This window comes from Podarcis pityusensis (genome assembly GCF_964106645.2).
Source record: "Podarcis pityusensis genome assembly, chromosome: 6".
Classification (NCBI taxonomy): Eukaryota; Metazoa; Chordata; class Lepidosauria; order Squamata; family Lacertidae; genus Podarcis; species Podarcis pityusensis.
Window position 1 is genome coordinate 50383761 of NC_138030.1, and position 15228 is coordinate 50398988.

The following is a 15228-nucleotide window of genomic DNA, read 5'->3' on the forward strand; positions in this document are numbered from 1 at the left end:
GATTTATAAGGAGCAGTTCCTGTGAGAAAAGGAAACTGGAGCACCTTTATACTGTATTTCCACATAAAAAGTCAAATGGGTGAAAATAGATACTCTAGGCCTTGTGTATATAACCTTATTTTCAACCACATTGGGCAGCTATGGACTATGGACCTATGGACCTCAGCACATGGTGTGCTTTCATAGTTTAATGTGCAGACATATCTGTATTCTGGGCTTTAGGTACCACTCTTTCACAAAAACTCATAAGAGGCCACCTGTTGTCATCTGAGGAAGTTGCAGCTTATCTATACAGATCCCAATGGTGCCATGCCACAGCTGGGTGTGTTTTTGTTGTCGCTACTATCTGGTATCTATGTGCAGACAGATACCTTACATAATATCCATCCTGGGATTATTTGGAGAATATCATATTTTATTGTGCAGTGTACTCAATCCCTGCAAACAACAAGCTCATGAGGCTTCATCTGATACAAACACATCACTTAACTGCAATTGATGGGGGTGTGAGTGAGCCTGGATGAGTTGTGCAGAGTTCGTTTTAGTGCTGTAGGAATGCCATGTGGGAAAAGACTGCTACCATTGCTCAGGTCACACCAGCTACACTTTGAGTTGCATAAAGTCATATTGATCCAAGAACATGAACAGGTACTGTAATGATGTGCCCACAGAGTGGAAACTTGGTAGCCTTCCATGAAATCTGCTTTCATTCTGCTTTCTTAGAATCATTGAGTTGGAAGTGACGCTGGGGATCATCTAGTCCAGCCCCCTGGAATGCAGGAATATGCAGCTGTCCCTTACAGGGATCAAACCCGCAACATTGGCATTATCAGCACCACACTCTAGCCGACTGAGCTATCCAGCTGTTTCTTGCATCTTTGAAGGGTGCGGAGTAAAGTGGAGCAGAACATGTTGGGCTACAAAGCAGGTAAAATGGTCTCTTTCCCTGTAAGATAGGGGAAAGTTTTGCTGTTTAGAATGGAGGCACACACTCATTTCCTCAACAGTTCTGAGACTGACTCTTAATAATTAGACCACTCCAGGGAGGCTCCCCTGAAAGCCAGGGATGGGTAAGGCTAGGGGCATGATACTTTAGTTCCTCTCAACTGAAGAGATATTTATTTATTATAATGCTTAGCTGCATGGAACATCCTGAAAAGATGAGATGTAAATATATTTTTGAAAAGCAGAACTGTGTTCTGGAAAAGTCTGGTTTCTTGAAAGCTTATTGACAGTGCCTTGATGCAAATATCCATAGTGATGGACAAGTTTCTGCAACCTCCCTTTACAATGTGCAGCCACAGGACAGTTTTGGTATAGGATTGCCACCTTGCTATAAGTCTGCTCCTCTATAACAGAAGCTTGCCTTGCAGACATTAACTAGTTTAAATGTTTCCCATCTATCTATATCCTTTTCTCCATCCAAATGCCCAATTTACTCAACTAGTTGATGAATTTTGGAGACAAACAGGGTTATGCAGGAGGGGGAGGAGAATGTGGTCATGGAACCAAGGTATGTTCTGAAAGCACATTGGGCAACCACTTGGCTGAAGCTAAGCATGTCTGGGTCTGGTCAGGGCTTGGATGGGTAGCCACCTAGGAATTACATGATGCGTTCCATGATGGAAGAAAAGCAACATATAAAGGTAAGAAAATAGTGTTCTCCCTGTGTATTTGGATGGAAAGTGGACAGCTATTTCACTGAGCCTGGGATTGAGGCAGCCCAGAGAGAGGATAAAAAATTGATATGGATATGAAATAAAGAGAAACCTGAAAGGGTTCATGAGAGGAGAGGAGAAAGCTGCAAGTGGATTGAGAGATGGAGCAGGAGATGCACAGAGAAAACAAGAAAGAGGTGGAACAGAGAATGCTATGCCCATGCCGTCGTCAACAGAAAAAGGGATTTAAACATAGCTTAAAGCAACACACAGCAGTCCTCCTTTTCAGTACTGAGAAATCCCTAGTGGAAACAAGTACCTTTGAGATGTCTGTTGAGGCCAGCTTCCACACTTCCAGCTGACGTACATACTGGGGAGAAGAAGGGACCATAGCTCAGTGGCAGAACACAAGTTTTGTGTGGGGAAAGTCCTTGGTTCAATTCCTGGTGTCTTGCACTGAAAAGGTCAGATAGGAAGTGATGTGGAAGAATCTGCCTTGCAGAGCCACTGCCAGAGTAGGCAATGCTAGGCTAGATGGACAAATTGTCTGACATGACAAAAAGCTACTTCCTATGTTGCCAGCATGCTTAAAAGGAAAACATCATGGAACTTTCAGTCCTACATGTGAAGCATTTGGTGTTTTCTGCCAGGTTTATATGCACATGGGTCTGGATCAGAAGCTACACTAAGAAAGAAGAAGCTACTTGCTGTTCTTGATTAGCCCAAACAGAGTTTTCACTATTTATTTTATTTTATTTTTAGTCATTTTTTGTTGTTTTTACATAAGATAAATGGGACACTGAGGCTTTGTCTAAGCAGAATGCTTCCTGACATACCATTTGCATTGGGATAGGCCACATAATGTAAATTTTAGGACAGCCTTAAAATGTTAGGGAAAACATCCATTGTGTCAGTTAGTAAGAGAAGAGAATAAACCTGAGATAAATATTGCATAAGAAGGTTGTTCTTGAATAATAATTTTGGATTCTTATCAAGCACTACAAGTTTATCCAGTTGATCAGTCAATGCAAGGCATGCCCCACCCGTGTTACAAGAACCAAATAGAACTTCAGTACCCAATTCACACAATACTTTATTAAGAGATTTACTGGGGTGATATAAACATAAAAACATCATGATTCTTAAAAAGAATTGCCAGGGCTTGGCTAAGTATTTACAGAGACTTGCCTGTGAAATTGGCCCTGTGGCCTTAAGCGAATCAGGATGTTGACAGGACTGAGACAATGGTCATAAAAGTCAAACCTGATTGTCCCTAAGGAAGGAAGGGGGGGGATGTCCGGAACATCAAGGTCTTCAAATGCTTTTAAGGCATTTTCTATAATGTAATCCTATAGCTTCTAACTGTGTGTCATCCATGCAAATCTCCTTTATGCAATATACATGTTATAGAAAAAGCCGTAAACCTGCTATGGGGAAGGTGAAACTAGCTCATCAATATGTGTTTCTGCATTCCAGCAGGCCAGAGTGAGGGAGCCACCTTAGGCAGTCGATTGTGAGAGTCAAGAAAGGACAATAAATAATGTATTGTTATTTTATATTATTCCTGAGGAGAAGTGTTTTGTGAGATTTTCTGCCTCAGGTGTCAAAATAACTCAGCCAGCCTTGGGTGCTAGGGGAGGGAGGGACACCATCTCTATTTTGCCTTGGGTGAGTTCTGCATTTAAGCACTGAAGAAAAGTACAGAAACCACTGAGCTGTCAAGAAAGACGCCAGAGCTCAGACACGGATGAGATTTATAAAAACGAAAATCACAAAATACTTCTGTCTCATCCACCCTTTAAAAAGGTAAAGGACCCCTGGCAGTTAATCCAGTCACTAATGACTCTGAGGTTGTGGCGCTCATCTCGCTTTACTGGCTGAGGGAGCTGACCTTTGTCTGCAGACAATTTTTTCTGGGTCATGTGGCCAGCATGACTAAGCCGCTTCTGGCAAAACAAGAGCAACGCACAGAAACACCATTTACCTTCCCGCTGGAGCGGTACCTATTTATCTACTTGCACTTTGATGTGCTTTTGAACTGCTAGATTGGCAGGAGCTGGGACTGAGCAACGGGAGCTCACCCCGTCGCAGGGATTTGAACTGTCGACCTTCCGATCGGCAAGCGCTAGGCTCTGTGGTTTAGACCACAGTGCCACCTGCGTCCCTGTATCCACCCTTTACTGTTTGTTTAAAAGAATTCCCTTCACCCCTTCCCAATTATACAAGCTGGTGATGTGTGACATATGTTAATCAGCCTCCATTTCCCGTGGCTTCCTCTCTCACAACCCTGCTCCTCCTTCAGCTTACTAGTATGTTAAATTCTGCGTCTACGTATTCTAAAAAAAAACTGAAGAAAGGATGAGGTGGGGGGGGATAGAAGGAACAACACAAAACACAGTGTTGATGGCAAATCACTTTTAACATTACAGACATTATAAAATAGGTGATTTGACATTTCTGCAGCCACCTTCTAAAGGTCCGTGCCAACAGCAATGATATCTGTGGGAGGAACCAACATACTGAGGCCTAAACAACAAAGAGCCTTGTAGCATTTTGAACTAACAACTACCTAGAGACCCTCCTATTGAGACAGAAAGGCAGGACATGAATGCTGTTAATAAATAAATAGACAGCTAAAGTCTTGGAGAAAGTCCTTTTCCAGTCTTGAGAGGCACAGAATATCTTTCTATGTTAAGGGCTACCTGTCTACCAGTGTTGCCTGAGTGGTCTCCTTTGTGATGTCAGTGGTAATGAAAGGAGCATAGCACCTTAGCTGGGCCTGGGAACTTAAAGGAAAACCCCCCACTATTTTTGCTTCGAAGAAAAATGCCAGCTACTGCTGATATTGCACTGAAAGTCCCTGAAAGGGACAAGGAGTGGGTTCTGGTTATTAGAAATTAACTCTGCTGAAGTTTAGACACCTTTTCCTCCAGCAAATCGCCTAAGAAAATACAACTTTTAAACGATTTGAAATTGTGAACTGCCTGAATGTTATTTTGGAATTACCCGTTTTCCCCTATAACTGTATATTTTAAATCTGACTGTCTATTAAACGACCTGCTTTAATGAGGGAAGATTAGATTCAAGCCATTACTTCAATGGCTCCTGATGCTCCTGTCAGAATGACTCATCAAAACAAACAAACCCACTCCAGTGACATTAACAGAGTTATAAGATAGGCTTTAATACAAGATCTATAAAATAAGCCACAGAAGAACTCAATATCTGAACAAACTAAGCACGTGTGGGGGAAAATAAACTAGGTTGCAAGCATTTTCAGAATTTGCTCTTAATTGTTTTGGGCCAAAGTAAGTTGTTGAGGTTGGTTGTTGTTTTTTTCATAAGAATGTAGAGAGGACCTTTTAATGCAAATTGCATATCACGTACTGTCAGGAATTTATGTTCTTAATGCCTTTCTTCATTTAGGTCCCTAGGTACAACCCTATATATTACACTGGGCAACAATTTTTTTCTTTTTGAATGTTGTCTAGATTTCTACAACTGATTTAGGGTATTTTTGCACTGCTGAATCAGGAAATGGCATCCGTTTCGCTCCATCAGGTCAGGTTTTTGTGCTATGTTGATTTGAAAAAATCAGATCTTGTGACAAAATCGATTACATGTTTGTGGCATTATCAGCTGATTTTTGTCAACACATATCATCCTAAATATGATTTTAAGAGAAAAAAATGTTTTTCCAACAACATATATTGATTACCTGATAGAAACATTGATTGCTGAAAACTGAATGGTGGGCATTGATAAAGGTAAGTACACGTAAATTGCATGTTGCTTCACCATTTTTCAAACTTCAGGGCTTGAACTTCCGTTTCTTGGAACTCCTGGAATGCTCAGTGGCAGGGAGGTCTCTCTTCAGAGTCCAACAGTAGTCAGCCACCATGACTGCATCCCAGCGACCCTGATACCTGGTCTCCATCTCTTTCATGTCCTGATAGAATCTCTCCCCCTGCTCATCACTCATTGAACCCAGGTTCTCAGGAAACCGGTCCATATGTGAAAATAGGTAGTGCATCTTGATGTTCATGTTGCAGCCCAGGTTTCTGAAAGCAGTCAGCATGTTGTTGACAAGTTCTGCGTAGTTTCTGGCCTTATTGTTGCCAAGAAAGTTCTTCACTACCAGAACAAATGCCTTCCACGCTTCCAGTTCCACTTTGTTCATTGAGTTTCCGAACTCTGGATCTCTGATGAGCTGACGGATCTGAGGACCGTCAAAGATGCCAGCTTTCAACTTCTCCATGGTCAATCCTGGAAAAGCCTGGCACAAGTAAGTGAAGCAGTCACCATCTTTGTCCAGAGCCTTGGTGAACTGCTTGATTAAGCCGAGCTTGATGTGCAGCGGTGGGAAGAGTATTCTGTCTCTGTCCACCAGAGGGTCGTTGATGACGTTCCTTTTTCTGCAAGGCACCAATTCCTCCCGCACAGGCCAGTCCTTCTTCGTGTAATGCTGAGCACGGTCCCTACTATCCCACATGCACAGAAAACATAGGTACTTGGTGAAGCCAGACTGTTGTCCCAACAAAAAGTTCACCATCTTCAGGTCAACACAAATAAACCACTTATGCTGATCATAACCAATTTTCTCCAGCACATACTTCACCCCTTCATAGTTCTCCTTCAGTGTACTCAAGTGAGCAAGGGGTTTTGATCCCCCAACTTTATGCTTTGCCGCACCAATTTATGGAAGATTTCGAGGTTTTATGACTTCAAACTGACCTCTTTTCGACATAATCACCCAGAACTATCAAACCTGAATACTTCTTGTCATTAAAATAATAATTTCCAATCAAAACAATTATTCAACATGGCATTTTACCCCCACCAACTTCTTCTAAAATGCTCCACACAAGTGTAGTTGTGAACAAAAATGTAAAAAAGCGACATGTGGCTATAACTCAAAAACTTGACCTGATTGAGCAAAACCAATGTGATTTTTGGATTCAGCGCATCAGATTTGTCCTAAATCAGCTGAAAAAACGCAGACAACAAATTTGTTGTTGACCATTGTTATATATTGACTCAAAAGAATGTCCTAATAATGTGGTGTGGCACCTCAAGTGTTGGACTAGGTAGGACATGGGAGAGCAGTGTTTGAATTCTCACTCAGTCATGAAGCTTACTGGCTGAGCTTGGGCCAGTCACAGTCTTTCAGCCTAACCTACTTAACAGGATTGCTGTGAAGATAAACTGGAGTGTGTACCACCTTGAGCTCCTTGGAGAAAATGTGGGATATAAATATAAATAATTATGTTCAATTATGTTTACTCTGTAGTGTGTTTTGGATTGCAACTTTAGAGTATTGTATTTTGAGTATTTCTTTGACTGACTTAACAAAGTTTGTGCACTCCAGAATTGGTGAGGAACACACAGTCTAGAGGGAATATTATTATGATTATAATTTATTAGGAAATGTCAGGACAATATTGCAAGGGAGGAAATCGTCTTGATGGGGTTTACCCAGCTCGTTACACATTTAACAAGGCTGCAGTTGGCACTCCTGCTGTTATGCTACAGAAGGAAAGCTCATTAAAGACCTTTAACTCCTGAAAAGATTTTTTTTTTAAGAAACATGTTTTTTAAAACAACTTCAACAACAACAACTTTAAAAGTAACACCAGGGGGTGGGGAAGAGTGGTGCTTGTCACCAGTGACATCACTGACATTAACCAAAAAGTGCTTCTGACATGCCAGAACCACATTCCACACCAAGCACGCTGCTGCAGTTGACATGCTGTCTGGAAGAAGAAACACTTTCGTTTCTTTTTTTCTTTACCAGCAACAACAAGAAAAGCTATTTATTGCTGGGAAAATGTTATTTCCCTGCAAAACAAGTGATAATTTGGCCGACATTTCAGAATGATTCCCAAATCCTAGGCACACTAACTGAAAAAGAGCAGCACATTCCTAGCATAGAATGTAATAAAACCTACCAGAATGTTAAAAAGGCCCTAGAACATTCTATGACCAGGCGAGGGGCAGAAGATGGTTTCAAAATTGATAATATAGCCCAGCCTTTACCATCCTAGTGCCCTCCAGATGCTTTGAACCATGTTGTCCATCAGATGCAAGATAAATGATACAGTATATTCTGTCCTCACTGTTCTTTCCCTTTTCTCTAGAACCTTTAGCAATTTCACTGCAATTCAACCCTCATATTAGCGGTGACTGAGGAAAGGATGAAGAGCATTTATGCTGATGACATGATTTGCATGTTAACTAATCCACTGGACACCTCACCAATGCTAAAATCAGAATTAGGTCAGTATGAAAAAATGGCAGGCCTTAAAACCAATCTCAATAAATCATGGATCATGTACCACAATATAGGCCCAATGGAGCAAATTAAGCTTCAGCAAACACCTATTCCACATTGTAGGACTAATTTTTAGGGGTAAAAATCCCATATAAATTGAATAAATTATACATTTTAAATTATACTCTTATAAAAAGTTAGGAGCCTTGGGTTGATGGGATAAACTACATCTTTCAACTTCATAACTGTGTTTATTCAAATGATGATAATACCTAAAATTTTATATCCTTCCCAATTGCTTCTAATTTGACTTCCACCCAACTGACTCAAGAAATGGTAAATGATACTTTAAAAGTTTGTGTTTGTGTTAAAAAAAATGGTCCAGCCTGGCTATTATTATTATTTTTTACAGGAAATCAAGGGAGTGGATAGGGGCTACCACACCTAGCCTTATCTCACGATGCATTCCAACGATGTCAATGTAATTTTATCATCACTAAAACAAATAAGAAATGGATTGACCTCAAAGACTAAATGATATAAAATAAAATATGGGTACTCCTGAATTTCCAAAACAATTTTAGATAAAATACCGCAACCCATATACAAATAACACAATATGGAAAAGGTTGCAGCGATGTCTATCTCCTTTGTGTTCACTTTTAACATCACTTGGCTTTCACACCCAAGTCCAAGATCCAGCTCTATGAAATCTCATCCTATTATGGAAGAAAAAACATTTATTTAGACTTTGTAGTTTTTATGCTAATGATAAACCAATATCCAAAGAACAACTAACAATAAATACAGGTGACTTGAGACTCTACTGCTTACAATAAATACAGTTCTCCCACTTATTTAGCATATAATGCTTTAATTGCACAAGCCACCAGACCGTTAACTAAATTTGAATTTATACTCTTAAACCAAGGGCATGTAGGAAGAGGCTTGATCTCTACCATGTATAGTATAATGAATTATTACACAACTACAGGCCAATTAGTTGGCCTGAAAACTGCATAGGAAAGAGACCTTAATTTCAACATTGAAGACTATGTGGAATGGTATTTGCTCAAGTAAACCCTTCGAGTCAATATCTGCTTATATCCAAGAATACTCTTTGAAAGTACAATATTACATAAATGGCACCAAACTCCTGTTCAGATCTCACACATAAACTCTCAACCTTCCCAGGTCTGTTGGAGGAGGGTGTGCTCAAAAGGGAACTTTTTCCCCTTTATGGTGAGAATGTCCATGAAAGAGATATTTGCAGAAATGTCAGACATATTTAAGTTTCAGATTCAAGCAACCCCACACATTTATTTATTTATTAAATATGTGGGATAATAATATGAAGCAGTGTCCTTCAGAAGAGCTATTACTTGGATGCTGGCAGCTGTCGGAATTTCTGCAGCACAAAAATGGAAGACATTAAAGTTGACTCTTGCATTATGGTACAAAGATTTGCAGACTGGTGATCGCTGAAAAAATAACCCACAAACTTTGTGTAATTAAAGGCAAAGATTCTGCAGAGCACTTCTATGCAATATACTGGGACTTTACCAATAATCTACAAGATTCTTTACCTGCACATAAAAAGAAATCTGGACTTCATGATTAGAATATATTGTAAAATGAATGTATCGGATTATACTTACCCATCTTACATATGTATGCATCTCTCCTGTGACTTTCCAGATTTCCAGGCTGAAGTCAGTTGCTCTTTGTTGTTACCTGCAAAAGAAAAAGTATAATAATAATAATAATAACTTCCATCAAATCGGGTGGAAGTTTTCATCTAACACCTCTGGAAGCCACCAAGTTGGCAAAGGCTGCTATAGTTGTACCTCAACCAATCTCCTCTTAAACTATTCTAGAAAAACATTAGAATTTCTATTCTGGCAAGGAGGACAATTGATCCCCACAAACAACATTTTTCCTCTTCTACAGTATTTTAAGGCACAAATATGCTTTTGATGCTGTGTAGGCCAAGTGGCACCTGTCATGGTTTAACTCTTTACTCTTTCCCTGTACCTTAAGTAGATTCCATTCTCCTACCCCGCTTTTTAAAATAAAATATGCTTACTGTATTCAAAAACTAAGTAGGAGGAGGTGTTGCATTTGCAATTGGTATTGTTCACCCCAATCTCTAAACGGCAAGAGACTTACCCAATGCTTACCCAGGTTTCCGGTTTCAGGAAAGAAGCTCAAAGGAGACAGTTATGTCTTTATTTACACACATATATACAACCTGAACATAGGACTGGCATAGAAGGGCTCACAGCATAAACACACCAACAGATCTTGCCGCCTCATTAGGTTCCCAGGGGGATCCCCAAGCCACAGCTTTTGAGTCCAGCACAGACCAAGCCTCTGTGTCTCCAGCCAAATGATAGCCAAAACTCTGTCTCTCACAGCCCCTCTTTACCTATTGTTTTCAATCCTAGGATGATGTGGGATCCAGTCAGGTGAGGTGGGAAAAGACCTACTCATTTGTCTCTATGACAACAGGACTCACTCTTTAAGATGCTGGTGATGAACATTTAGCTGAGCTAACAAAGGAACTGGTTTAACTGGTTCAACAGGTTTCATCTTACATATTCTAACCCAGGGGTAGGCAATCTAAGGCCCGGGGGCCGGATGCGGCCCAATCGCATTCTCAATCCAGCCCGTGGACAGTCCAGGAATCAGCGTGTTTTTACATGAGAAGAATGTGCCCTTTTATATAAAATGCATCTCTGGATTATTTGTGGGGCATAGGAATTCGTTCATTCCTCCCCCCCCCCAATATAGTCCGGCCCACCACATGGTCTGAGGGACGGTGGACTGGCCCACAGCTGAAAAAGGTTGCTGACCCCTGTTCTAACCCTACAGATACAATATCTCAGGCCTGGAAGGGACCCATGGATATAATCCAGACTGCCCCCCCACCATTCTATACAGTTTACTCAGCTATACAATGTAAGTACAGAGAATGAAAAATTGTGCAAGAACATTTTCTTTATATTAACTTAGAACATCTGTCCAGTATCTGAAGCCGATGTCCAACTATTTCATTTCCAGAAGTAAGAAAACGATAAAGTACATAATTTGACCCATGTGTTTCCCCTTTAGCAACTTTTACTTGGTTGGTTAGGGGTTTTTTTGGCCAAGGGAAGGTTGCACACTTTGCTCTACCCATGGTCCAATCATGTTACTTCTCTGTGTTAATTCTTAGGTTATACTTGCATGGCTGCCCCTATCACAAATAACAGACTTGTTTGTATAGCAAGTTTTTGTTTTGTCCACCCAATAATGAGATCAGCTCCAGCTTTAGTGTACAATATATCTGTTGACCTTTTATAGTAAAACTTTTAACCAAAAACTATTAACCGTTCCACAGGTCCACACGTGGAAAAATTATCCCAATTAGGGCCTTTGTCGCCAGCATTGTGGACTGGTTGTACTGCTTAGTTTTGTCAGTGGAAGGCAGTGGGTGATTTTAAATGTGTCTGCTCCAATTGCTAAAATAGATTTAAATGGTTAACACAGCTACACTTGAGGCTTTTTTGAGATGTGACTTTTATTTCTTCAGAAGGTCAAGCTAGCTGATTGCAAGCAATTTGCTTCATTTTATTTATAGTCCATCTTATCTCATGGGGTCAGGGCAGGAAACAATCATTTTATCAAAAAATGACAGGCATATCCCCATCCTTGAAAGCATAGGAAATTGATACAAATGGCTAAGGGCTGTTGGGGGGCGGGGGCGGAGAATAATACTACTACTAATAATTTGAACACTAGTATGCTTCAAGGTGTCAATAAAAGCTAATACCCATCTCACCCGCTCACACCCACCCATAGCAGGGTGTCAGCAGCAGTTTATAGATAGAGAGATAGAGACAGAGATAGAGATAGAGATAGAGGCTTAAGGTATATCTAATATCTATATCTATATCATCTATATCATCTATATCATCTATATCATCTATATCTTATATCTATATCATCTATATCTTATATCTATATCTATATCTATAACTATAACTACATGCACTGCTGTTGCCTTGGTCCCTGACATTTCCCTGACAGCCTGCAACAGAGAAAATCATCTAAGATTTAGCACAGACCATAAATTCTGCAGGCAACCAGCTTTCTGTTCCAAAAACAGGGAGAAATATACCTTCTTCTTTAAATAGCTCTTGCATCCACTTTTGGGTTTCACTGTAATCAGACTCAGGCAGTCTTTACCATCTGTATATGTGTTATTTATCAAGAGGGTTTCTTCCCAGCCTCTCCATTTCCAGACCCCACAAGGCAGCTTATGGCAAACTGATTTAAAAATACATAGCAACAACAAACCAACGCTGATATTAAAATGGAGCAAAAATGGCAGCAGAGCCCCACAAAAAGCATATACAGTAGTTCAAAAAGAACCTAAAAGTGCGGTGCTGATAAAAGCGAACATAAAAGACTTTGTTACACTACATTCCTAAATCCAGACAAAGGTCATCTGAGGTATGGTATAAGTGCTGCTCTGCTCCCAGAGAAGTACTTGTGAGGCAGTATTCATGCCACCAAGGGTCCCCAGGTATTTCCATGGAAAGCTTATATGAAGAGAACTGTTGGATCAGACAAAAGGCCCATTTTGTCCAACACTGAGTTCTCAAAGTGGCCAGCCAGATGTGTAAAGCCTGCAAGTAGGACTTGAATGCCAAAAACACCTTTCCTCAGCAACTGGTATTCAGTTGCATACTGCCTCCGACAGTGAAGGTAGAACATAGGATGGTTAGTATCCATTGACAGCCTTATCCCCTGTGCATTTGTCTAATCCTCTTTTAAAGCCATCTAAGTTGGTGACCACCCCAACACCTTGTGGGAGCAAATGCCATAGTTTCACTAGACAGTGTGGGAAGAGGTACTTCCTTTCATCTGTCCTGAATTTCTCCACATTCACTGGATGCCCCCTTCCCTTTTGATTTCAATTGTTATGCTTTCTCATTTACAAAGTACCTACATTTTTAATAAACTGCACAGATTAAAAACATGACAGTCCCCGCTCGCAGGCTTACAACCTAAAAGGCAGGACCCAAAAAGGGGTGGGGGGGGAGGGGTGGGGTAGAAAGAGCCAAACAAACATCTCTGGCACCAGTTATTGTTCTTTTATTTCCCAGTTGCCACACATCAAGTGAGGGGGTGGGGTTGGCACTGCTCCTTGTGGGGCCAGGATTCAAATCTCCTCCTCCCTAAAAACCCAGTTTGTCAAGGATCTTGGGTCCACGCTAGTAGATTTAGCACGACTGGTTGGGTCTAAAGCTGGTGCTGGTTCTCTAAAGCGTTATCCCGCTGAGACTGCCTTGAGCAGGGCAGTTTTAGCAATAGGTTTACTTGACACTATAATGCTTATTAAGATCACTGCACAGCAAGTGTAAGTAAGGGAGGAGTGGCTACACTTTAACGAAACGGAGCTGTCATACAGGATAATCCTAACGGATTTAAGCAAATGTGCTCAGGGGTAAGACCCTATGTAGCTAAGAGTAAATAATGCTTGGCCTATATATAGCTGGCCCAGGGCAGGAGGTGGGGGAAGGGCCAGGTGCAGAGGCATCCCCCAGGCCCATTCTCTGGCCAGCAGTGGAAACCACTAATGAGCGTGCAGTTCCTCTCTGGAGCAAAGAATTATTATATAAGCCCAGAGAGATTGGGTTGGCAATTTATCAAGCGATCCCAGTTTAGATCCTGTGCCAACAGCAAGCGCCCCATTTGGCTCACTCCATTGGAATAGCTAATTAGAGGCAAGAGAGAGCAGCTGAGGGCAAGTGCAGCCAGCAGAGAAACGGTGCAAAGGGGCTTACGATGTACAGCAGCGGCAGCAGGCAGGGAAGGGGACGGGATGTGAGAACTGGATGCAAGCTAGTGCCCTTGAGAGCTGCCTGGTGCCAGGGGAGCCGGGAAGGCGCAGGGAATACATTCCCTTCCCAGGCCTCCAAGGGGTAGGGTGCTTGGGGACCTGGGGTGGTGGTTCTGCTGAGCCATCTCAGTCCCTCCGCTGAGGTCCGGAGAAGAACATAAGAGTTGGAGGTAAGAACTGGGCTGTCTGCCCACAAACAGATTAGCAAGGTATACCCTCGGCAGCTATGTGGGAGTTAATCCATGATCCACTTGGCGTGGGGAGGGGGTTCGTGGGACATGTGAGCAACGCCAGTGGTGATTTCCAGAAAAGATCCAGGCTTCTCCTCCAGCCGGCAAGGAAGGACTGTGGTTCAGCGGCAGAGCCGAAGGTCCCTCATCTAGCCCCAGCATCTCCAGATATTGCTGAGGAAGGTCAATACTGGAGAACTGCTGCCAATCTATGCGTAGACCAGCCTTTCCAAACCATCAGCCCAAGCTGGGCAGGACTCGTGGGATGGTGGTGGAATTCTGCTCTAGATAATAGCAAGCTAGATGGACCAATGATCTCTTCTTGGACTAAAGCAGCCTTTTATATTTTGAATGAGGAAGCGTTAATCAGAGTAACTGAGTCTTCCGAAGGTGCATATGAAAACCAGTGTGCCATATCTGCTTACATTTGTGTTGAGTCCCCAGCAGGGCCATCTTAAGCATATCTGGCGCCGTGGTGTAAAGCTCCCTCTGGCGCCCCCCGCCCCCATTTCCCAGAGTTTTTTAGGGAGGACGGCGCTGCCGGCAGGGCTGGAGGAGGCGGGCAGCGGCTGGAGGGTGGCTCCTCTGGCAGGGAAGAGGTGGAGGCTGGCCGCGGTGCCTCCCGGCTCAGCTGGCCGCTGCATGCCGTGGTGGGCAAGGGCGGTGAGCTGATGCTGGCAGGTGCCGCGTCCAGCCTCTGCCTCTTCCCTGGCGCCCTCCAGAACTTGGCGCCCTGGCGCCCGGCGCCCTTAGCCTCTATGGGTAAGATGCCCCTGGTCCCCAGCAAAAGCAGAGTGGCCACAGGCACCAGCCTAGCTTAAGGAGAGAGGGGAGTTGCATGTGTGCTTGAATAGCTGGGGAAAGGGGGCGTAATTGTTACACTGGGTGGTGCCTTGCCTCTATTCCATGGAATCAGAAATGGGAAGACTTTCCAGTGTGGCTTAGCTGCTCTCCAACAAGACCACTGTACCCCATAACCCAGAATCTCCCAGGCCCCTAGCACATGCTCCTGGGCCCTCAGGCCAGGATCCGGGGGCAGAAGACGGGGGTCCCATGCAGCAAAATGATGAAGGACCCCCAATGCATGACTTTATAAGTGAGCAAAGTCATACAAATTATTACTATCTAAGGATGATGGGGCGGGGGATAGAAGACAGTTAACTGCTACTGAGCACCTGG

General features: G+C 42.5%; 1 protein-coding gene and 1 long non-coding RNA gene across 5 annotated transcripts in view; both read right to left on the minus strand.

Annotated features, from left to right (window-relative positions):
• Positions 1-6431, minus strand: part of LOC308479108 (uncharacterized protein) — a 46596-nt gene extending 40165 nt beyond the window's left edge. For 3 of the 4 annotated variants that reach the window (XM_081009574.1, XM_081009573.1, XM_081009575.1), the window contains exon 1: positions 1978-6431. In XM_081009574.1, the coding sequence (XP_080865700.1) occupies positions 5470-6210 (741 nt within the window). In that variant the 5' untranslated portion in view covers positions 6211-6431 and the 3' untranslated portion in view covers positions 1978-5469. Of the gene's footprint in view, positions 1-535 lie in introns of those variants that run through there. The other variant, XM_081009576.1, reaches the window with a different exon arrangement.
• A 626-nt stretch (positions 6432-7057) lies between these two features.
• On the minus strand, positions 7058-11877 carry LOC308479129. The gene is made up of 2 exons (XR_013987480.1): positions 9588-11877; positions 7058-8648 (listed from the first exon to the last, which is right to left on the minus strand). It is a non-coding gene; the product is annotated as an uncharacterized lncRNA (long non-coding RNA).
• Between the last annotated feature and the right edge of the window lie 3351 nt (positions 11878-15228).